This window comes from Rhinolophus hipposideros (genome assembly GCF_964194185.1).
Source record: "Rhinolophus hipposideros genome assembly, chromosome: 10".
Taxonomy (NCBI): Eukaryota; Metazoa; Chordata; class Mammalia; order Chiroptera; family Rhinolophidae; genus Rhinolophus; species Rhinolophus hipposideros.
In genome coordinates, this window is record NC_138056.1 from 12,894,166 (window position 1) to 12,917,757 (window position 23,592).

The 23,592-nt window shown below is 40.3% G+C and overlaps 1 protein-coding gene across 34 annotated transcripts in view; it reads left to right on the top strand.

The window, feature by feature from the left end:
- CELF1 (CUGBP Elav-like family member 1) overlaps positions 1-23,592 on the top strand; it is a 66,515-nt gene that overhangs the window by 14,952 nt on the left and 27,971 nt on the right. For 10 of the 34 annotated variants that reach the window (XM_081064825.1, XM_081064820.1, XM_081064814.1 and 7 more), the window contains exon 2: positions 17,917-17,956. The exons of 13 other annotated variants lie outside the window; for them this stretch is intronic. Coding sequence is in view for 11 of the 21 variants with exons in the window: in XM_081064841.1 (XP_080920967.1) it covers positions 23,014-23,084 (71 nt within the window). In the remaining 10 variants the exon portion in view is untranslated. Of the gene's footprint in view, positions 1-17,916; positions 17,957-22,856; positions 23,085-23,592 lie in introns of all 34 variants that reach the window. 11 more of the 34 variants (XM_081064808.1, XM_081064830.1, XM_081064837.1 and 8 more) reach the window with 2 other exon arrangements.

A 23,592-nucleotide genomic window follows, 5' to 3' on the forward strand; every position in this document is an offset into this window, starting at 1 on the left:
GAAATGCGTGGATCATAATGGAGTTCCTATGGGCAGACAGGTGGAGGTATCCCCACATGGGTTATTTAGTAGATGAGAAAACTGGATGTTACATCTTTATTTGGTTCCCTAGTGAGACATGATGTGATGTAAGACTGCCAACTTCTTTTTAATATTTTCCCTTTTCTTAAAATCAGGTCCCCCTCTCGGAACTCCCATGACCCACAGCCATTCTTTTGGGCCTCTAATTGCTTCTTGATTCTAAACAGCCATGTTCCGTGAGTTCCTAGAAAAAAGACAAAACACCAGCCCTGTCCGGGGTTGCCTTGCAGTCAGCGCCACATTTACTAAAATGGTCCGATCTGTGACCATGCCCTTTTTGGACTGGGCCCACATTCAAGAGTGTTTGTTGCAAACGCTATCTTGATACATGTCCTCACTGGCAGACTTGGTTTTTAAGCCTCCCTTTACAAGTTGATTCACAGTGGGGGAGAGCCATGTTCAAACACTTTCTGATAGCCTGAATTTTCTTGTCTTTCATCTCTTTGCTTCTATATTTGTGTTCTTTGCATCTCTTCTTCCTTGAGCTTGCACTTCTGCATAGTTGACTCTATTATATCATCTTTGGGGCTGCAAATAAAAGTTGGAAGATTTTTAAAGTTAAAGTTCCCAGAATAATGTTGTCGCCCACACTGCACATATGTCACATTTTGAGTTTACTAGTTAAGCCTGTAAATATGTGCTTTATATACAGTATGTGCCGTGTGATGACTTAGGTTGCCATGAGAACCTAAAAATTTTAGGCTTAAATGGTTCAGTAACAGACTTGTTTTTTCTTTTATTGTCTTAGAGGAAAGCTAGTTTTTTCTTTTATCTAATATGCTTTTTACAAATTGAGATTTTAGGCAGTAGCCATTCTCATATATTTCCTCTTGCTTACAGGATGGGTAACTTCTTTGTTTGCCTATTATCAGTCTCCTTCATTCCAATCTTTCATGCTCTAGTTTTTTCCCTCTGTACCTTTCTCCTGTTACTCTTTGCTACAGGATAAGATTAGAAGTAGGAAACTGAAAGCTTTTCCTTTCTTAAAAAGTGCACCTGGTAAGAAAGGAACTATCTAGTGGGGTATCCCTAAGCACACCTAAGGAATCTCCCATGTAAGCCCCCTGAGATGAGCTGTAGTGGAAAAATTTGTTTGAAAGTTGTTTTTTTTAAAAAGCATTGAAAAGTTAGTCTGTTAACTAAAAACAATTCAGGTTCAGTTTGAATTGGAATACATTATTTTGAATAATTTCTTGGCCAGGGTAACTTGTTTATTCTTGGTTGGGTTTCGTCATGAAGATTCCCTTCTTTTTGGACTAGAAGTGTAAGAGGAGATAACAGGATGTTAGACAGGAACAGACTGTACATTGTTTAGTCTTGGGTTCTTAAACCTATGTTGGATCATGGACCTCCTTTGAAAATCTAGTAAAAAGCTATGGACCCATCTTCCCTATAAATATAAATAAATAAGTACATAAATATAATTTACATATAAATGTAAAATCTTGCACATAATCAAACTCCCATAAGGGAGTTTGTGGGATCCATGAAATACTTGATCTGGTCCAGTACCATTTTTCACTTGAGGAAACAGGTCCAGAGAGGAGAAATAACTTGCCAAAGGCCATATTGTGTGTTCGTAGCTATTTTGATTTTGAGATTATACTTTTGAGTAATCAGCTTTGGTATATACAATTGTGTTATTTTACATTGTGTTCTTTATTTTTACTTAGTTGCCTTCACATACCGTAAATAACCTTAATAAAGTACATAACAGGTCATTAAAGCTCTGATATTACCTCAAAAGGTAGCATATCAATTCACAATAAGCAACTCTTTGGGAAATCAAAGTTGCAATAACAGGGCTGCTCAGAAAAATTAAATATATAAGCCACTATACACAGTTAGGAGGTTTTTAATCAATTTTGAACACTTGCATGCCTGTGTTTTGTGGGACATGAAAATGCCTCTACTGTAAGAATCCTGCAGTGTGGACAGGGCTCTGCCTGCACTGGGAGATCTGTATAGGTAGTGGGGTTGAAAGGTCAAGTTTGCTTTCATTAAGCACCCTTTCTGAGTACTTCATTACCTACAAGGGGCCAAGAGAAAATTTCAAAATTTCAAGTGGTTAATTTGCTGGTAAACTGTATTAAAGCAAGTAATTATGGTGGACCAATTATATGTTAAGAATTTGAATGGTTTTCTTATGTTTCAGGGAAAGCCTGCTGTTAAGGGGCTGCTTAGTAGATCTGTGTGTTTGTGCCCCATGAGCTTGGGATTGTGCACACATACACCTGGCAGCTCAGTGATGGAAAGGAGCTGAGCAGTGCTCTTTTCTCTGGAGCCCCGCTTCATGGCTGGATGATTTAGCAGTGTTTTGTAGTGGAGGATCTCAGAGTATAACAGCGCCAACACTTTTAGTTCCACCATTTTGTTTCCCTGTGGCAGGTGTGTTTGTTTTTCTTTTAATGGTGGTGTGAAATTTCCTCAAAAGGCTAGGCAGAGATTTCTGAGATGCAAGACTGTTTTCCTGAAAGTGTTACGAGAGACGTTAGAGTGGATGCTGAGTTATGGTCTCAGTTTATTTTTTATCTTTCTTTAGAATATATTTTTCCTGAAGTCGGCAAAAACTAATTTTGCTTCCATAAGCAGTGTGGTATTAATTTCATACAACTATGAAACATTTTAACTTTAAGTTACTTTACATTTTAAATGACAGACTCAAGGAATTTCAGTAATGGAGGGACTTTAGAAATAATGTGGTACAGACCCTATATCCTGACGTTTAAGCTCACTGCGGGTGCCCTTACTTAGAGTGCTGGCAGGTGGGACCCCTGGAAGGTCCTGGCCTGTCTAGCCTCAGTCTCTCCCGTTACTTTGCATAGCATTTATAGTTTGAACCCCATCCTTTAGCTCTAGTTATATACTACCAGCGTTTATTATCTAGTGTTATGCTTTTCCAAGAACTAGATTATAAGTATTGGAGGTCAGTGATGGCGTGGCTTATGTTTGTTCCACAGTCTGTACAATACTGAAGAAAAATATACACTGTGCAGTAAGTACTTGGTTGGTTACTTAAGAGCTAAAGCACAGAATCATTTAAGCCAGTTGGCAGTGCATTTCTCATGTTGGAGGGTCTACTCTGCTTAAAATTAAGTTTTTCATATATTTCACATTGAGATGAATCTGAATGAATTATTCTAAGCAAACTAATTTTTGGAATATAAATATTTGGCTTCTGATTATGCAAGCCAGCATCCTGGGAAATATCTTTAAAATACCATATTAGAATTTTTAAACACTTGTACCAACCAGAAAAAATAAAAAAGACCGCAAAATACAATCTGAGAGTTGGGATGAGACCTTCATTCTGAAAACGGCAAAGCGCCAGTACAGTTAGGATCATTCACACAGATGGGGAATAACTTTTTTTGTGTGTTAAATTACAGAATTTAAATGATAAATTCAGCTTAATGGCTATTGCCGATCTGCTAAGAAGCTGACCTAGTAAAGTTTTTACAGTGTCTTATCTGTTTCCCGTCGCTGAGGGATTCTTGCTGTGACTGAAATCATTGGGAAGTTCCTTGACTGTAATAGAATCTCTCAAACCTTTCTTCAAGTACCAGCCTGTGTGTTTCTGGTTTTTGTCTGGAGCATGTGAACAGCGTGCATGTGTGTGAGATAACTGAGCTTTCACGAATGGCCCCCTTTCAGCAACCATGTATGGGTAAAGCCGTTCAGGCCCCTGCTCCTCCCTCTCTGAGCAAGGAGCAGAATCTGTTCTGCTGAAGCTGCTGTGCCACTTTTTAGCTTTCTATATTTGTACAGCAACAGCAGGAGCAGCCCACTAGCTAGGCTGTGTGGCTGCCCTGTGCACCCATACTGGTTCTGGGCTGCTCAGGGCTCTGTTCTTACGTGGGTCCATCTGTCTATCTGTGTACATTTCTGTGGAGGACTCAGGTTTTCGAGTTAAAGAGGTGACCTGTTTTGTTTTGTTTTGTTTTGTTTTGTTTTTTGTCAGTTATGAATTGTAGAGAATGGTTTAGAGTCTCCGGGATGGGGTGAGGAGGCAAGATTTATATTTAACAACACTTGTTCTAGAAAAAGGATGCCCAGCTGGTAAATATAGTGTCAGAAATGGTCTTTGGGGTCTCTTAGAAACTTAATCTCATTAGTGTTTTTTTTTTCCCTTTTTGTTTTTTACTGGTCACAGAGATCAGTTCTTAGAGGTGGAAATTAATTCCTTTCCTGGCACACAAATTTGCTGATACAAATTTGAGTAAAGAGGCTGAGACACCTCTACCCCTTTAAGAAATTATTTTGTACACAACTTTTTGGAGGAGGGTGCGGTAGGGGCCTGGCTGTTTGCTGGAAAAGGAATTGTGGGAAATGCCCTGTTGGCTTTGGGCTTTGCAGTGGCCAGTGCTCTGTTTGCACTGATTCAGAGTGCTTTGTCAAGTTTGGCCTTACAGGGCTTGCAGTGTGTTTTGGTGTCATGTCTATTTAAGGAATAGTAGGGGACATGACATGTAGACAAATTTCAGGCTAATTCCAAATAGTATTCGGTCTGTTACTATGTTTTTAAAGGATATTTTCATTTGTTATGAGATGTTCTGATTAGACAGAAATGAATCTCACTCTTGATCAACTTGAGTCTAAATTCAATTTTATTTCTTTGTTTTACACTTTCTTTTATTCCCCGCCCCCACCCCCATGAGTCATAAGCATGCAGAGTTGGGAATAGAACTTGTCAGCTGAGTAGGGATGAGACAGTTCTCTGCACATATTTGTGACTGTGGCCAGTCAGGAGAGAAAAGAACTTTAAATGCTGGAGAAACACATTCACTGAGGCAGCTTCTTCCTGTGGCTGTGTAGTAGGTTCCGAGCAACCATTTGCTGATGTATTGACTCTGAGTACTTAGGAATCTATTCTACCACTTGCCCATTGTTGGCTTCTGTTGTATGTGTTTGTTTAGGGCCTAAGACCTGGTGCTGAGTCTGTCATTGGTCCTGCATACTTAATGACTTTCTAAAATTCTGTTAAGTGTGGCATTAAATAGGCTTCACCTTCCCCTTCTTGGCAACTCTTAGTGCCCATCTCATTTTACCATCCTACTGTTTTCCCATTTATACCATGAGTCATTGTACACCCTCTGTAGGGGCTGTCATTGGAGATTAAACTCAGTGGCAGCTCGTTGATTTTTACAGCTCAGCCTTGGTACAGGATACTGTGACTGGCACATCTATTCCAGCTTTCCTTTTCTTGATCTTTTGAAGAAATTTACAGTTTCCCTGGTCTCATTTTATTAGTTTATATTTTTTCATTATATGCATTTCAAAGCTTCAAATCCTTTTTGGTATGATGAGGGTAATAAGTAAATGATTATAAATAAATAAGTACTCTTAGAACAAGTAGTTCAGTATTTCATAATGAATATTACACTTACACTGGAGCTAACACGCCTCGTTGGAGGTCGAAGGCCTGTCAGCCAGTCATTCCCTTCTTACTTCCTTCACCCTCCTTCCAATAGGAAATATTTGTATGTTATCTTAGGTACTCCCATTTTGAAGAGAAATAATCATCTTGTCAAAGAATAAGACTTTTTGGGACTCATCCCGTCTCACCATAGGCACCAGCCTTTGACCATGGAATAATAATGAGATGGAAACACTTTCATGTGCCAGGCCCTGCTCTAAATGCTGTACATGTGTAAATTCTTTAATTCAAACAAACACCCTGTGGGGTAAATACCATAACCATTTTCCAGAGGAGGAAACTGGTATGAAGAAGGCCAACAATTTACCCAAAGTTACTTGGCTAGTTAGCAGGCAAGACTGGGATTAGAACACGGTGGTGTGACTGCAGAGTCTGAGTGGAGCCTATGTTGCACTGAATAGTTGTCTGTTATTTTATTAACCCACTCGAATATTACTTGGGGTTATTGAACCATGAGTGAGTCTAACCCAGTTTCATTTTGGGTCAGGTTTGCAGCGCGCTGTCAAGTAACTCTTTTATTGATGATAAAGAGCCGCAGGGCAAACGACAAGCCCACGGAGTACCTCCAGATTCCTAGTCTCTCTCCGCTAATGCCAGACGTTTATTGAAGGTATTGAAAGCCGAATTAATTAACTAATTAATTTTAATTGGGGAATATTAAGGAACAGTGTGTTTCTCCGCGGCCCATCCGCTCCAGGTCGTTGTCCTTCAGTCTAGTTGCGGAGGGCGCAGCTCACCGGCCCATGTGGGAATCGAACTGGCAACCCTGTTATTCATAGGTCACGCTCTAACCAACTGAGCCATCCGGCTGTCCAGCTTCTCTGACTCTTGTTCCCTCACTTCACATCCTTAAGAGATGCCCTCACAGGGGAAGCATGGGAAGGGAGGGTTGGCAAGTTTTGCCTAATCCATTAACTATGATTCGTGTGAGGGTAACAAGGTAACTGAGATCTGTTCAAAAGAAATGATGATGGGAGAATTACTGGTAGGCTGAGTAATTTCAGTAGAGGGTAGCAAAGTGTTATTCTGTTTTAGGCGGTGTGATTGAATAGCACAAAAGTTTGATTTAGACAGGGAAATAAGAATCAGCTCTCCTGAGATATTTCAGTCTCTCTCGCATTGAAGGCAGATTGTCCTTTGCCATATATGCTTTCCCTTGGATGTATGCTGTCCTGTGTTTTTTGTTTCTGTGTAAGTCATGTCTTCTGAGCGAGACTAGAAACTCATTACGGACAGGGTTTGGGCCTCTTTTGTACCTTCTGGGTTTATAATAAGAGGATGTTCTCTACGTGCGGTTTTGATTGATAGAGCTCCCATTTTATAAAGAGCTTGTTTTGTAAAAATGAAATCAAAGCACTGACAAGTTTAATTTTGTGGAACAGTGGATTTTTTTTTAGGAATGAATTGAAGGAGGTGATGGAGATCATATAAATGGGTATTTAAATGTGAGAAGCACTTTTAGAAGCACAATTTGAGCGTGATGAAAGCATGATAATTGAAGTAACTTTTTAAAAAAGTGACAGCATTAAAGAGAGATTTAGAATTTGCCCTAGGGCTGCGCATCCTTTGGGATGAATCAAGCTATGTCAGAATACTCCCTGATTGGCTGAAGTAGAGGTGTAATTTTTGTACTTTCTGCACGTACTCTATTTCAGGAAGCATATCCATAGAAAAAAATCTTTTCTGGTTTTGTAGGATTATGATATTAAGAACAGAAAGAGATTGTATAAAGTTTCCTGCTTTTCAACAAAACAGGATAAACCTCCTGAGAAAAGGCCATATGGAAACCTCCTGCTTGAGTGCCCATGTGTTTGGGGTGAGGTTGGGGCAGATGGTCCAGGCAGGGTTCTTGGCTGCTGAGTGAAGGGTTTCGGAGATGGTAAAAGTTAGGTGCTCGGTGCTGAGGAGGGGCTGTGTGTTGTATGTATTGGGCATGTGTGCCTACGAGGTGAAGTGAGCTCAGTGAAAGGACACTGATGTGCTGAGGAGTGTAAGGGGTAAGATAAAGGAAGAGGTGAGGAAATGCTGACCCGGAATCATACCTGCAATTTAATCTTAACATCCCCCTGAGATTAGGGAGAGGGAGACAAGCAATGGTGTGAGAAACAAGATTCCAGATCCCTGGCTTCTTCTGTTCCCTAGAGTCTTCAGGCAAGATACTGCAGGACTGTAAAGTTTTTCTCTTTAAGCTTGAATTTGTTTTGATTCTTTTTTGAGCTATTAGGCCAAAAGCTGTATTTATAGAACTTATTTTGGCATATTATCTCACCGTGTCCCTTTGCCTTCCTTACTGGAATCCAGCTAATGGTGCTCTCTGCCTGGCAGGAAAGGTTGATTGAAGAAAATGTACACATAGATCTACAGCTGAGTGATTGAAAATAGCTCCAAACTTTGAAAATAGGCCAGTTGTAAGGTTCGCAGTCCAAGCTGCATGAACATCAGTTGAGTTGCTAGGGTAACTTCAAATGGTGCAGTGTAGTGACCCAGCTGACATGTGGTGTATTGCTGGTTCACCTGGATAGTGGCTGTTTCCACATAAAGGTTCCAGGCAAAGCAGGAAAACATACAAAAACAAAGTGTTTGTTTGGGTAGAGCATGAGTTGGGAATTTACTTTGTCCCTCATAGTTTCTTCAAGAGTTTTCTTTTAAAAACAGTTTCTGACGAGGTAACACATCCGTATGTGAACAGTTCAGCCAGTATGTCGCATCTGCAACCTTGTCAGCAGGTTTTCTTTTTCCTTCCAGAGATGTTCTGTTTAAATACAAGCTACGTGTAGTTCCTTTCTTCTTATATAAATATATCCTCCTGATCAATCCTTAGTAGTGGTTGGAACTGCCTTTACTCTTTACTAGCTCAGAGTGCTCTCTTATATAGCTATACTATAACGTATTTAAGCAGCACCCAAGTGATGGGCGTGTATGTGTCCAGTTTTTGCTATTATAAACAATGTTCTTATGAATGCCTCTTGGCATATCCTGTGTACATCAGATACAAGTTTATTTGAAGGCCATATTTCTAGAAATGGAATTACTGGATTCAAAAGGCATATGTATTCAATATTGGTAAGATATTTAAGATCCTCTTTTATACTTGGCAAGTGATATTACCCATTGAAGAATATTATTCGTGATCAGAAAAGCCTCGATGCAATGGCAGTCAAACTGCCACTCCAGATGGTTCCTAAAATGACCTGAAATGGAAGATTTAAGAAACCTTCTCAGGATAAACTTCATTATCAAACCTAGCAGCCATTATTGCCAGAGAAGAGGAAAGTTACCTAGAGTTGGCAGGAGTAGCCCCTCCTTTTTAATTTTATTTGAATTTGGTGATGGCAGTTGAATCTGCAAGTCTCTCTCTTACTTTCAAAATGTTAGTTTTACCCATTTATGATCTCTACCAATCAGAAAAACGTTTGTGGTCCATGGCTCATTCAGTCCTTTACTCTTAAAACTATTCAGATGGATATCATGAGACCATTTAGTCATCAGAATTAGCCTTTAAATTCCAAGTAGACCTTACAGCTAATGTTTAATAATCACCTCAGAAAACAAAAGCAAAGTAATATTTTAAGCCCCCCCCCCCCAAAAAAAAAAGCCTTTTCCCAAAATAGTGTGCTGTGACTCCAGAAAATACAAGTCTCACTGGCTGGTTGTGGAACCTGGGTCACTTAATTCGTTCTTTTCACTTTAGTTCCCTCATCTGAAAATGGGAGTGAAAATGCTAAAGAATCTCCTTTGAGCAGTCAGAAAAATAATTACAGAGTCATTTCCAGGAGGTTATGTATTATAGAAATGACTCTTCAGAGACATCAAGATTATAAGGTAATTTTAAAAGTAACTGACAGTGTTTTAGAAAAAAAATGAGTCACATTCTGCCTACATGGTACTAACATATGGTGTAGCCCTGATGAGCTGCACAAGTGGGCTGAAATCAAAATGCAGTTGGAGAGAGGAGCAGTAGTGACTCACTAGCTGAAACAGATTTGGCCTTATGGCAGGGCACTGATACGAAGGCGGAACCGGTGGTCTTAGAACATGCCAAATTTGAGCAAGTGATACACGAATATTATGGCAAAGTAGAATGACTGAGCCCTCGTGTGTGGATTAGGTGCATTGTCCGGTGTCTCAGTCCCTGTAGATAAGGTCCCCTCTGTGTCGTTAGAGCCCCCACTTCTTTCAAACAATGGGGAACCTTTGCTGCCTCTGACTTCTGTGCATGGTTCCCTGTGTCTATGAAAATAGAAGCCACTAGGCAGATATTTAACTTCGATATATCTGAACATTGGGTTCACATTAGGAAGACACATAGAAGAGTTAGCAATTCTCTCCAGAGAGAGCTGCACATTAGCTTAGCTACCATATGTAAATTGCTACTGCTGCATCCAGCAGTTTGTTGCCCAGTTCTGACAATGCTGCCAAGGAAACTGGAGGAGCTAAAACAGAATGAAATTCCTACACTCCACCCCCAGCCCCCAGTAGAGAGCTATTTGAGAAGTACTTTGAGGGTATAGGCATTTTAGAAGGAAGTAGGATAAGGGATTTTTTAAAAATGTGTTTTGCATTCCCTATCTGCCTCACCTGAGCATCTCCGAAAATGGGATGCCACTCAAGTGAGATGACTGGTTGTTTAGGTGTGTCAGAAGGAAAAGATCATCTAACTAAACAGGAGATGAGATAGATGGCATATCAGAGAAACGAAGGAGAACAAAGAGGCGACGAACTTATCCACCCCATCCATCTTTAGTGTACCGCTTTTTTTGTAGCAGTTTCAGAGGATTTAATAATTACGATGGCTTTGTAAAATAGGTGTTACATTTATTGGTTGTGACATACAGGAAGGATGCTGTTGGCAAAGTCAGACTTTAGGCCAGTTCTGACGCTGATTCTTACATATGGGCTGCTCATAAGAAACTGTTTATAATTGTTAAGTGAAAAAAGTAGGTTATGCAATAGAATAGTACATTTGATACTGTGTTTTTGAGTGTGTATGCCTCTTAACATATGCATAGGTCAAAAGTGTTGTGGGAATTAACCCAAAATGTGATTTTATGTAAAAATGAATAAACAGGTAAATGTTTAAGTTGAAGAAGTAGAATAATTAAAGGGGAATAAGTACTAATAAATCTACTTCTATTTAAAAAGGCGGCTACTGTGGAGCATTTGAGATCTTTCTCCCCAGCATATGTCATCAGTTTGGTTCAAATAAACTCTTATAAAAATTAAAGGGGGGGGGGCTGCTTACAATGTTGCTTTTTAATATCCACACATTAAAGGGGAAAAAGACATTTTTTACTAAAAAGTACAAATACTTATGTGTAGATATCTTAATTTAAATAGTAATGGAAATTTTATAAGAGTAAACTAGAGGATTCCAATTCAACAATTGAAGGCCTGATATGTTCTTTATTCCAGGTGTCCTGGGATATAAACAGAAAAGGAGGGACTTGTTACTTATTCACAAAATGGTAGCATTTGATATTTATTAACAAAAATTTAGAAATGAGGTTTACACATAGTTTCTTCCAGGTGTATCCCATATATGATAAGGATTGAACTAGACCTTGGGTTACTTTTAAAACAGTTTGGAGAAAACAATTATGTTTTTAGGTGATTTAATGATAGTCTGGATTACTCTAGTCCTATCGTCTAGTTTTATAGATGAGGAAACTGAGGCCCAGAAAAGTGACTCACTGAAGATCACACACGGCATCAGGTCTGGCGTTTGTCTAACATACTGCCTGTCTTGTTACCTTGCAGCAGAGGCAGTCAAAGGGGGAGACCATTCTAGCAGTGGTCATGAGTCTCTTAGAGAATCAGATGAAGGCTTTGGGTTCTCTTTTCAGGAAACCTCCAGTGTCCATCTTCACACAGTTTAGCAAAAAAATATAGGGTCCTTAGATCTCCCATTTCCCTAAAACCCATCTGTGGACTTTAAAGAGATCTATCTGATGGTCTCAGACTGAGAAACATGATGGAAAGGTTTTAAAATAGTTGCCACATTGCACAACAATACTGAACTGTGCACTTAAAAATGGTTAAGATGGTAAATTTTACATGTTTTTTACCAGTTTCTTTTAAAAGCTGGGGAAAAAATTGTTGACACCAAAGAAAAGATGAGCATACTGGCTGGTGGAGAAGGTGATGAGATTGAGATCTGTTTACAAACTCTTCTAGGATCAGGGAGAGGACAAACATAGGTGACTCAGTCAGTAAACAGTTAGAAGCCCCAAACTTACACCTGAATAATGGAAATAGTAGTCACAGAGCAAGTGTCACAATTTTTTCTTTTTATGTACACTCCACAGAGAAAGTGTTCAGTTCTATCCCTGCTGACCAGGACAAGCCAGGACTCAGCCTGGTGCAGTATAGGACTTGGGCTGTCCCACACCGAGCTGGTTATTACAGTGGAAGTTTTTCTGGGAATGATGGGACTAGAAGGGAATTTACTCTGTGCTTCAGTATATTTGTTTAATCCACCTAGTTACCCCCATTTTACAGATGAGCAAAAAACAGTGGTTAAATAGTTTCTCTGTGGTCATTCAGTCATGGGTCCACCTATTTGTTGCTGAGTGCTTTTACAAATTGTATTTCATTTAATGCACTAGCCTTGAGGTAGATTCTACCCTATTAGTTGTGATGTGTGTGCCCAGAATCCTGGATTAGAATCTGGTGGTAACTGTTACTTCCCCACTACAGCTTCCCAAGGAAGATAGATTGACTACTCCAGGCAAACTGCTGGATTTTAGCACCAGTCCCTGGTGGATTTTTGCATTGGGGTAAGCCAGGCTAGCCTGGAAAGCTTCCCAGTTGATCCTTTTATCTGGTTACTTGGCTTTCCAGGGTATGGGAGTGGGAGGACATGGAGTTTTCCAAAGTAGGAAGCCCAGCCTTCTTATTGAGCAGGCCATATGATACCCCGTTTCCCTGAAAATAAGACCTAGCCAGACAGTCAGCTCTAATGCGTCTTTTGGAGCAAAAATTAATATAGACCCGGTATTATATTATATTATACCTGGTCTTATAGTAAAATGAGACCCAGTATTATATGATATGATGTGATACCCGGTCTTATAATAAAATAAGACCAGATCTTATATTAATTTTTGCTCCAAAAGATTAGAGGTGATTGTCCAGCTAGGTCTTATTTTCGGGGAAACACGGTAGGAGGAAAAGAAGGAAGGAAGGGCATTGAAAGAGGTCTAAAGGTTAACAAGATGGTTTAAAAAGAGCAGTTTCCCCAAGACATTTTTGTCTCTTTCTCTTCCAGTTAGAAATTTGTACAGTGGCTTGATTGAATTCTGGGCATCCATTTGGTTCTTTTCAGATTGTAGTTGTCTTTTTTTATAGGTGAGGAAAGTGACACTTAGAGATGTTAATTAACTTGCTTAGAGTCACACATCTGAGTAACAGCAGGAAGTTTTCACTACTCTTTTTTAGGAGGGGGAGTATTTTTGTTTTTGTTTTCCCCTTCTTCTGCCCCACCCCTCCCCAGGCAGTTGGTCGCTGGTCGGGTCGTCAGTCGGCAGCTTTCGCCGGCTCGGGCTGCTCACGATGGCTGCCAGCCGCTCCTTGCAGCACACAGCACCGCATGGCAGCCCAAGCTCTGGCTGCTCGCAGCAGCCCAGCTCCAGGGAGAGCTGTTGTTCACAATATTAGCTGTAGAGGGCGCAGTTCACTGGCCCATGTGGGAATCGAACTGGCGACCTCGGCGTTTGGAGCACGGTGCTCCAACCACCTGAGCTACCTGGCCGGCCCTTCACTACTCTTAATCGCATCTCACCCGACAGTTGAGACTTTGGACATTTACCCACTTAACAAGATTTGCCTTAGAAAAACAGTCAGACTCAACTTTCTGGCCCTTGTCGTTTAAACAGCCTTTTCTGTGGTTTGTGTGCATGATCTTGCTTGTACAGTTTTTAACCTGAGTCAACCTTTTATTCAAGGGTTAAAATGTCTGACCTTATATTACAGTCCCTTCATTGCCTGGATTCAGGTGCCCTTGAGAGTTCATTTCTTGTGTCTTTTCTCATCTGTAAATAAGGATAAGTTAGGTATGAGGATTAAATAGAAAGCACGCAAGACATCACATGGAATACAGGAAATGCTCAGAAAATGTTAGCTCTTATAATTATTATCACTTTGTAAATGTCTGGACATTTTCCCCTACTTTCAGGTGATAAGGTTTACAAATTTTAAATACCATATTCCATTAATTCGAGGATACACATATTATCACTGATGGAATCTTAAGTTCCTTGGTTTGTGGTAATCTGTTAGATTCTATAAGGCAGAAAAATCTGTTCAAAAAACTGTTCATCTCAAAGCTGTATATAAAATCTGTAAAATATTTTTTAAAAACTTTTATTTACGTTTCTTTTTCCAGGACCCATCAACTCCAAGTCAAGTAGTTGTCTTCAATCTAGTTGTGGAGGGCGCAGCTCACACTGGCCCATGCCGGGATCGAACCAGCAACCCTGGTGTCGCGAGCATCGCGCTCTAACCAGCTGAGCTATCTGGCCGCCCTTATCTGTAAATTATTGTTTTGAATTCCAGGCCTGTTTTCATTTTCCCAGGATACCCAGGGTTAGGGTTACCCTGAGGGCAAGGATGGGTAAATAGGTGGGACCTACCTTGCCCTCCTCTGTCTTCAGCCTCAATAGCTTCACTTTTATCTTTAGGGGAAAAACATTTCTGCTTTTAAAAATGTTTGAAAACCCTAATCTGCATAGTTATTCAATTCTTCATTAGTTCCTGCTTTATGTCAACATAGTTTTTCAAGGTGTTGAGGGCACTTACAATTGTTAGTAAGGTAACTCTTAGTGAACCTTAAGAGAATGGTTTTATTAGAGGGGGAAGGGATTCGGATGAGGGCAGCGTGAGTAAAAGGGGTCAAATATATGGTACTGGATTGGAAACTAGACTTTTGGTGGTGAGCACACAATAGAGTGCACAGCACGTGCAGTGAGGATACGAGAAGGGGCAGCTTTGGGTTAAGTTTTAAGAAAGAAACATACAGAGACTTAATGCAGTTTAAATCTCAGAAGGCCAGGGGTCTCTCAGTTCTGAAAGACTGGGGCCCAGAATAAAGCTGACTGGAGGTTTGTATTGATAAGTATACAAGGGAGTAGCAGTGTTTTTGGCACGGTCAGTGAGACTCACTTATCACGTTATAGAAACAACCCAAACCAATTATGTTGATCTTCAAACAGCCGAAGCAGAAAGTCCTTGAGGTGAGGTATGTAACTCTTTTAAGGGACATATATCATATGTTGAAATTGTTTCACAGAGCTGAGCAGAGTTGAATCTTATCACTCTCAGACTTTTCTCCCAATTAGGTGAGAGGGAAAACCCAGAGTCAGCAGCCGCTTTTCTCAGGCAGGGTGAAGGGGAGACAAGGCCCCTTTCCAGATCTTTCTAAGACAGCTCATTGGGGGTCTCCATAGGGTTCCGCCTGGCTTGAGTTGTCGTCCCCCCTCCCCTGTGGGGGATCTTACTCGTCATTGGCTGCAAACCCTCTAGAGAAAAATAGACAGTCCCAGAGATGCACAGTCTCAGAGACTCTTCTTTCCTTAAGGAAAGACACGGGGGCGGGGGGAGGGCAGTCTGCTAGGCTGTTGTATGACAACAGATACCGAATTATATTGTTGTACACCTGGAATTTATATAATGTTATTAATCAACGTTACCTCAATAAAAATTTTTTTTTAAAAGAGTGAGTTTTGCTAATAAGGCCAAAGCCCTGGGTTCAAGCTTTATGTAGGTCATTGAGCATGACTGTACCTGCTACTAGCCCCTGTATCTGTGGTTTGTGATTCAGTGCAGATTGTATAAGAGCTGCTGATGGTGAGTGAGTCAGTGGCCGTCTTCTTGAGAAGGACAGTGTTTTGTCATTTATTCGACATACAGGCTCCATAGGCCAGCAGAAAACTGAGAAATGAAAAAGGTTCATTACCTTGCCTACACTAAGGAAGGCGTGTAGAAGATCTGAGAGCTTCTGTATCAGTCTTGAGAGGTGATGCTGTTCATTTAGTCTTGAATCTTTGAAACGTGTCAAGATCATATATAAATTCCAAGATGTAGCCCAAAACCAAATACAAATTCTTTCCAGGTTATCTTTCTTTGGGGAAATCGTGAGATAGGTAGTTTGCCTTTTCAGAATCTCCTGTACCATTGACTCACCAAGTACAATTTAAAACTTCAAAGGAGGTCATATTTTGACCATCTTAACATATCCCAAGCAGATAATACTGCTTGCTTCCCTCAGAGCTAGGCTAGCTTGCCCTTCATCCTCCTCTGTTGTCTCCCCTCACCTTTCTGGTGCTCCCTTAACTTTTTTTTTTTTTTTAATTTTGTATTGGGGAACTGTGTTTCTCTAGGGCCCATCAGCTCCAAGTCGTTGTCCTTCAGTCTAGTTGTGGAGGGCGCGGCTCACTGGCCCATGTGGGAATCAAACCGGCAACCCTGTTCAGAGCTCACGCTCTAACCAACTGAGACATCTGGCCACCCCGTCCCTCTTAACTCTTCTCACCCCTCTTTGGAACCACCTTTATGCCTCTGTGCATGATGATTGCGAAAGGTAGAGGTAATGTTAATGGAAACAGACTTCTGTGGGGCTCCAGGGAGGTACCGGCTTCCTCTCCTCACAGAGCTTAATGCCTTTTATTTAGCTCCTCACAGAAATTGAAAGGTGTAAAAAACTCAAATCTTTTAGTTTCCATTTAGCATTCCTCTGTCCCCAAAGCATTTGTTTTCTTACAGACTAGGCAACGGAATGTAGGAAAAGCAAAACTGGGAAAACAGCTTTTAAAGAAAATTGATTCCTGTATTAGGTAGGCTTCCCACTGTCCTCCCTCAAGTGACTAGGGCCTGTGTGGGCGAAAACAGTGTTGATCCTTTTTTGTGTGTTTATCTTTAAAAGTCTTTGGGTGACTTAGGAGTAGGGTGATTAATATTTTATATGTTTGTTTTAAAGAATTCATTTTTCTCTTTCTCTTGGTCAAGTGTTCCTCAGCCCAATGGGTGCTGCTGTGTTCTCTGAGACCTAGAGACGTGTCCCTCACCCTTCTTAACAACCAGGCCCCCCTTTTGCTTTCTGTATCCTGGAAAGTGCCCAACTAGCATGCACTTTGAGTCTGGTCTCACAGAGTCACAGAACAGCAGTGTTTCTCAACGGTTCATGCATGTTCCGTGTACCATTTTTGGAAGAAACATGACTCCTTGGTCTTTTCTTTGCCTTTTACACCATCTGCAATAAAACTGACAGAATTTAATTTGCTTTCTACCCTCCAAGGCAACACTACTCCAGTAAACATACCTGCCTCAGTAAAAGTGTGTACCTCCTAAATGATGGTCACATTTCTCCAGACAGACAGGCAGACCGTAGGCTCTGCGTTAGAATCTGCTGGGGACATTATTTTAGCATCTAAATCCTTAAGAGTAGTCCCCACCTTAAATGGTGATGATGGTACAGGGCTGAATGAGGGATTGTGAATTTAGTAAATGATGTTCTGCCAGTCAGGAAGCATCTTTGTCTTCTGGGAAGGTAGGTAGAGTGTCATAGGCTCTCACAGTAAGCTCTAGTTCTGGCTTTGTCCTTCATGGTAGTTCTTACGCTTTCCAGTATAGGCCTCGTCCTTGGTGACTTTGATTAGTTCTCCGTCTATAGACAGGTCCAGACAGAAGTACAACTGGCAGGGGTTGTAGACGAAGTTTGTAGGCAGTTGGGCAGCTTTACAGAATCAATCTTTACTTGCAAGATTGTTTGATAATGTTTAAAAATAAAACAAATTGGTTTTGTGGTTCCTCTGTTTGCTTTTACCTTCAATTAACTTCCCCATCTTCTGATTTTTTTTGGTTTCAGTGGTTCACCACCACCCTGCATTTACAGGGCCAGCGAGATACATTTACACAGCCAGGAACTTGGTTGCCTTTAAACGGTTTTATGCCTGGCAATTCGTCAGGAAGGTTGTTTTGGGGAAGTGTGGCCTCTCCACGTTAATAACATGATCCTTAATTGTTGAAAAAAATTATACAACCTTTAGCTTTACTGTAGTTTCCCATCCGAAAGCAGATGTTAAAACTGATTATTTTGGTGACTTAAACGTATTGAAATTCAACCTCATAAATCCTAGTCATTGTCTTACTATTTGTTGTGACATTTTGGGGCAAGTCTCTTTTTAGTTGATGTTTTAAAATTAGCTTTGAGATGCTAAATGCATTTATCTGTAAGGTATTGCATACTTTAAAAATGGGAGAGGGAAGGGCTCTTTAAAATTAAAAAAAAAATCTTTAGCTAAGGTGACAAGGGGGGAGGCTTTTCTTGGGAAAGACGCTACATATATAGAATTATGAGAAGTGTAGGCATGGCCCACTTATTTTTCTTTCCTTGGTTTTTTTAGAGTGAAGACATAGCCCAGAGAGGGAGGTGTAAAGCTACAGGTATGGGCTAACTGCTGGATGGGTTTGCTTCAGGGGCATCTTTTTAACCTTGCATGAGGCCTGTTGTGCAGATATGAAAAAATTGCCTTCAGGAAGGTGATGGCTTTTTCCCTACATTATAAGATATAATTTCCTGTTACTAGGAAGATAGAAATATTTCTTGTTCTCTTTCCCAACTCTTTCCCTTTAGGTATTTTCCAAGGCAGACATAACTCCCAGTTGAACTAGCTGCTGCCTAGTTCTAACAGCTGTGGGATGGGGAGGGAGGTGGGGGGAGGGTGTGTGTGTGTGTGTGTGTGTGTGTGTGTGTGAGAGAGAGAGAGAGAGTGTGTGTGTGTGAGAGTGTGTGTGAGTGCGTGTGTGTGTGTGAGAGAGAGAGAGAGAGAGAGAGAGTGTGTGTGTGTGAGAGAATGTGTGAGAGTGTGGGTGAGTGCGTGTGAGTATGTGAGAGAGGGTGTGAGTGTGTGTGTGTGTTGGGAGCAGTATTCCACACAGCATCTACCCAGCTAACTTCCGCCATTCCCATTTCATAGCTGGAATACCCCAAACTAGAACAAGGATGAGGATAGAACTTAATGGATTTCACACAGATAATACTTACCCTCCTCGAACCAGAATTTGTTCAATATTCTTATAATCTTACAATATTTTATAATCTTATAATATCTTATAATATTTTTAACTTAGTACTGGAGCTTAAAGAATTATACTTAAGTTCCAGAGCTAGTTTAGGATCTGAAAATATGACCTAATTTGAAGGGTGATCACAATTTCACAGGACAGTTTATTAGGTCAGGTTTAGTCCCAGAAACTCCAAGGTAGGCTCTGACCTTATACTTTTGCTGACAGCACTAAGCTGAGAAGAGGGTCTTTCTGCTAGTCCTTATCTTTTACACTGATTCGGGGGGAGACAGTGATTAAGGATGGGGTAAGAAATGGAAAACCTTTTAGATTTCAAAAAAGGTGGTAGTTTCTTCCCCTTCAACCTAATCATATCCTCTCAATATACCGCCTATGATAATTTTACAGGCAAACCAACTTGCATAAACAATCACAAAACTGGGCCGGCCTGGTGGCTCAGGCGGTTAGAGCTCCATGCTCTTAACTCCGAAGGCTGCCGGTTCGATTCCCACATGGGCCAGTGGGCTCTCAACAAAAAAAAAAAAAAAAAAAAAAAACAATCACAAAACTGAGTGCTTTTTGTCTTACAGTGATTTTTAGATTTGAAATAGAAAAGTTTTTTGGTTTTGTTTTTTGGTTTTTACAATATTTCTATTCCTCCTTTACTTTAAAACTCTCCTCCCACGTTCAGAATTATTTTTTCATTGTCAAGACTTACTGGAAACTCACTGTGGTTTGTTTTAAAGTATACTTAACCATCATGTTTTTTGCAAAAAAGTTACCACAAAGTGAGATGCCAAAGAGATAATTATCAATATAGGTTAGTATGTTTTTGCATATGCAAGGTACTGGATTGGGAGCTCTCTAGGAGACCCACTAATTACATTAGAAGTACTCAAGTTTTGAAGTGACATTCAGGTCCATAAAGGTTTTAAGCTAAATTTTTAAGTTCCTCTGATTGGTTATTTTCAAGTTATATCAATTTCTATATTGCTTATGTCATCTAACTGCCAGAAGCTGGGAGAGGGGGATATCCAGCCCACTTAACTGAGGTTTTCACTTCCCTAGATTTTTATACTTTTCTTTACAGAGACTGTTGGTGATTTTTTAATGACGTAGCTTCTCTTTTATAATTTAGTAGTAGGCTCTAATTTCCTCTAAGCTCATATAACCAAACTTCACATTTTTGCCCTTTAAAACATATTTAGATTACCAGGGTGGAAGTATAAAAGCCCTTCACCTGTCGTTGAACTCCCTGGTTACATTAATATAGGCAGCCTGACATTTGCACGTGCCACCGGCGTGTTGTTGTTTTTTTTTTTTTTTTTGCTCAACTATGCTTTTCTGAATTGCTCTTTTACTCTTGACAAAACGAATGCTGTGATTTCTAGCACTTCTCTCTCTGCTAATCCAGTTTTTAAACTGTTTATTCCATTACAATATTGTAAATGCAGAGTGTGCTATTCTTTTGAGGGGTTTCCCTTATCAGCTGATGATAATCTTAAACATTCTCTGTATTCAAGGATTCCTTTAAATTCCCTATGTTGTGAACTGAACTTGAGTGAAGTGAAAGGTAACCCTAACAATAAAAATGGAAAGAAGGCCTCTGAAATTTGGGAGCCTTCAGCGATACAATTTTAATTGAGTCACTGCCTAAATGTTATGATCAGTTGATAATCTTAATGTTACAGCAGGCTGATTGTCCCTGCGCTCACAAAATCAGGCTCTGAATTGTTGTCCTTATTCAAGGCAAAGAAAACGGAGGCAGTCCGACAACCAATGAAAGAAGAGGACCCCACTAATGTAAATTCATAGTGAGAGGACCCGTGGTAAAAAGGAACTGAGGGAAAGTTAAGGCCTTCTTTTGCAGTGGACCCTTGGTAATGACTCTTCCTGCCATCTCTATTTCTAATGCATCCTTTGTGGCAAAAGCCTAGAATGTGTTTCTGATTAAGAAATAAGAAAACTTACGGGCAGTTTTCTGTGGATAACTTTTAATTCTACCTTTTCATTTTTCTCTTAACACCTGCATTTTTATATTTCCACAATCATTTTTATCATCATTTAACTTTGTAACCATTTTCTAAAGTTGACTGACTTGTGATTAATTTCTGTGCTTTTTTCCCCATAAGCATGTTGAATTTAATTATTCTGAGATAACTCTTGTGACCTGCCTAAAGAGAAGCATCCTCTTTCATGTAATAACATTTTCATCTTGTAGGTTTTTAAAGCGGTGTTGCTTTATAGAATCATAAAATGAATTTTAAAACAGTGCTCTAAATCAGTGCTTCCCAACATTTGGCTTGGTAAACTTGACTGTGAGGAGTGCTCATCCTTTCATACACCAAGCAGTGCCCGGCTACTCAGTAAAGTATCCTACATTTAAGTACTCTTGTTACAGATTGAAACAGATGCAGTTAAAAGCTATGTATTTTTAGTGAATAATAAAAGCATAACAATAACCAGTGGGATTCCTTAAAAGTTATTGATTCCTTTTTAAAAGTTATTGATTCCTTTTTAGTTATTGAACTAAAAAATCTAATTTGGTTGTTAACTGACCTCACAAATTTACTTCTTGGTCCAGGTAGCTTTCTGTAGGAAGAGGCATGTGATCCGCTCCAGTGTACATAGGAGAAAGTAGGACAAACCTAACCAGTAACTTAACCAGTCCCAGCTTGGGTTACCATCTTCTGCCTGTCTGGCAATCAGGGCTTGGTGAACTGTGGATTGCGTGCCAGTTGCACAGTCTCCTCTCAATTGTAACTTGTTTCTGCTTCCTCCTTGAATAGGATGGAAGAGGGCTCCTGCCACTTCTGTCTGTGAAGCAGTAGATCAAGTGAGCCGGGATCTCTGACAAAATAGAAAAGCATTTAGGTGCTATTAACAGTTTTACATTTTGGATGGTTATGTCTGGATATTGGACAGAAAACACAGTTTCTACCTTCTGGGGTCAAATGTAGACAGATGTCAGCCATTGTTACATAGACTAGAACATTTCGGCTGACACCATGACGTGCAGCCTTTCGTTATTTTTTACAAAGCAACTGTACATGTTTAGATTTCGTTCATTTACCTCTTTACAGGCTGAACATAACTTCTTTTTTTCAAAGTTCCCTGTGTTGTGAACTGAGCTTGAGTGAAGTGAAATCTTTGAGGTAAGGCAACCCTAATGATAAAAATGGAAAGAAGGCCTGTGAAATTTGGGAACCTTCAGCGATACAGTTTTAGAGTCACTGCCTAAATATTGAAATGCCACCATTTGTTGTTTGGAGGGATGTGGAGCTAAATTGAGAACGGGAGCACCACATCTGCCTTGACTGCTAAGTATATCCATCTCTGCTGCTCACCCACAATAGAATTTTTATGTGCGCATTCATTAATCTTGGTTTTAGCAACAGTTTAAAGGAGGACAGAAAACGAAGAGGCTTAGTTTACATTTCTCTGTCCTTCCTTGCATGTTTGAGTGTTTGTCCCTAGCAGGCTCCGGTTCTTTTTCATTATTAGAAAGGTCAAACAACTGAGAAGACATTATTTCCTAGTACTCTATCAAGAGGCAGAATGTTACAGTTCCGTTTTTATTTTTACCTTTTAAATATTCTGGCAAATTAGGATTCATAGCCAAGAAGTTCTGCCTTGTGCCACCTAATAAATAGCACAAAGCAACAAATTTTGAAGTCCTTCAGTCTGGTGAGGAGGCACACTTTGCTTTCAGCACCATTCGGAAAGCCAGATTGGTCCAGTGCGGGTCGTAGTGTGTGAGCAGTAAGTTTCTGGTGGCCATTTCTCTGGCCAGCTTGCCTCTGGCCTCCTTCTGATGGTCTGAACTGTTCCTCCTTATGTGACTGTTCTGAGGTCAGTTTGGACCCAAGCACTGTACTCAGTGCTGTCTTTGGCACATGGGAACTAAGTTCAGACTAAGGCTCAACTCAGCTCTTCTTTCCAAAACCATTTTCAGACCATATGAGGTGAGCTGCCTTTTTTTTTTTTTTCCCTTTTTTCCTTCAGGTAGTTTCAGGCTTTGAGGGCCCTCAAAAACTGGTTTGCAGGAAGGAGTTTGGAAGACGTGAAACAAGTTTGTGTTTCTTCCGCTCTGTTAGCCACTGCTGTCTTCATGGATCTGACACTCTATTTGTCTGACAGTGCACTCAGTACTGCTTCGCCAGGGAAAATCACACAAAACAAGCCTGGCGCATCAGCGCTTTCATTGTGTGCCGGGCTGAGCCTCCCTGCACATGGTCACAGCCCCCTTTTAATCCAGTACTCCCTTTCCTTTCTCCAGCCCTGCCTGTTTCTGTGGCACTTACTGCTGGTTTCCCTGAGCTCCTGTTTCCACTTTGTGTTTTTGTGGGGCCCAGGAAACTAAAGCTGTGTGTATTTGTGGATCAGACAAGTGCAGCAAGTTAATATCATTGGCTTCTGAAGGGGAGAGTGAGGTGATGGCTGCGTTTAAGTTGGATTTCCTTCCAGAAATGATGGTGGATCATTGCTCTTTGAATTCCAGTCCCGTGTAAGTATTTCTGTTGTCTAATTTTTTTTTTTTTATCATAAGCAGAGGAACTGGGTTGTCTTCTTGGTTATTTAATGAAAATAGTCCCTTAAAAGAGAGAAGAAAAAATTGGGTGAGGAAGCCAAAGCCCATGCTATTGTTATCTTCTATTGTTGTCTGATTCTGTGTCATTACTGCTGGTGAACTTGAGCTCTAACTAAGTTCTGTACTTAAGGGTCCTGTTGATAAATGACCAGCAGCATCAACGCGAGTGTGCTGGCTCCTGTCTCTTCAAACTGTTTTCCCGTATGATAGATTCTAGCATCGTTTTTTAACTGTAGCTTTATTGCTTTGGATTGGATATGTAATTTCAAGTAATTTGGGGGGAAGTTATTTTTAATGATCAAATTCTTAGACTCATAGCAGAGAGAGTGTATTTAGTAGTATATACAGAATGCTATATTGACATGTATACTGTTATTCTGAGTTTTGATTCCCCCCCCCCAATCTAATTGAAAATACAACACAA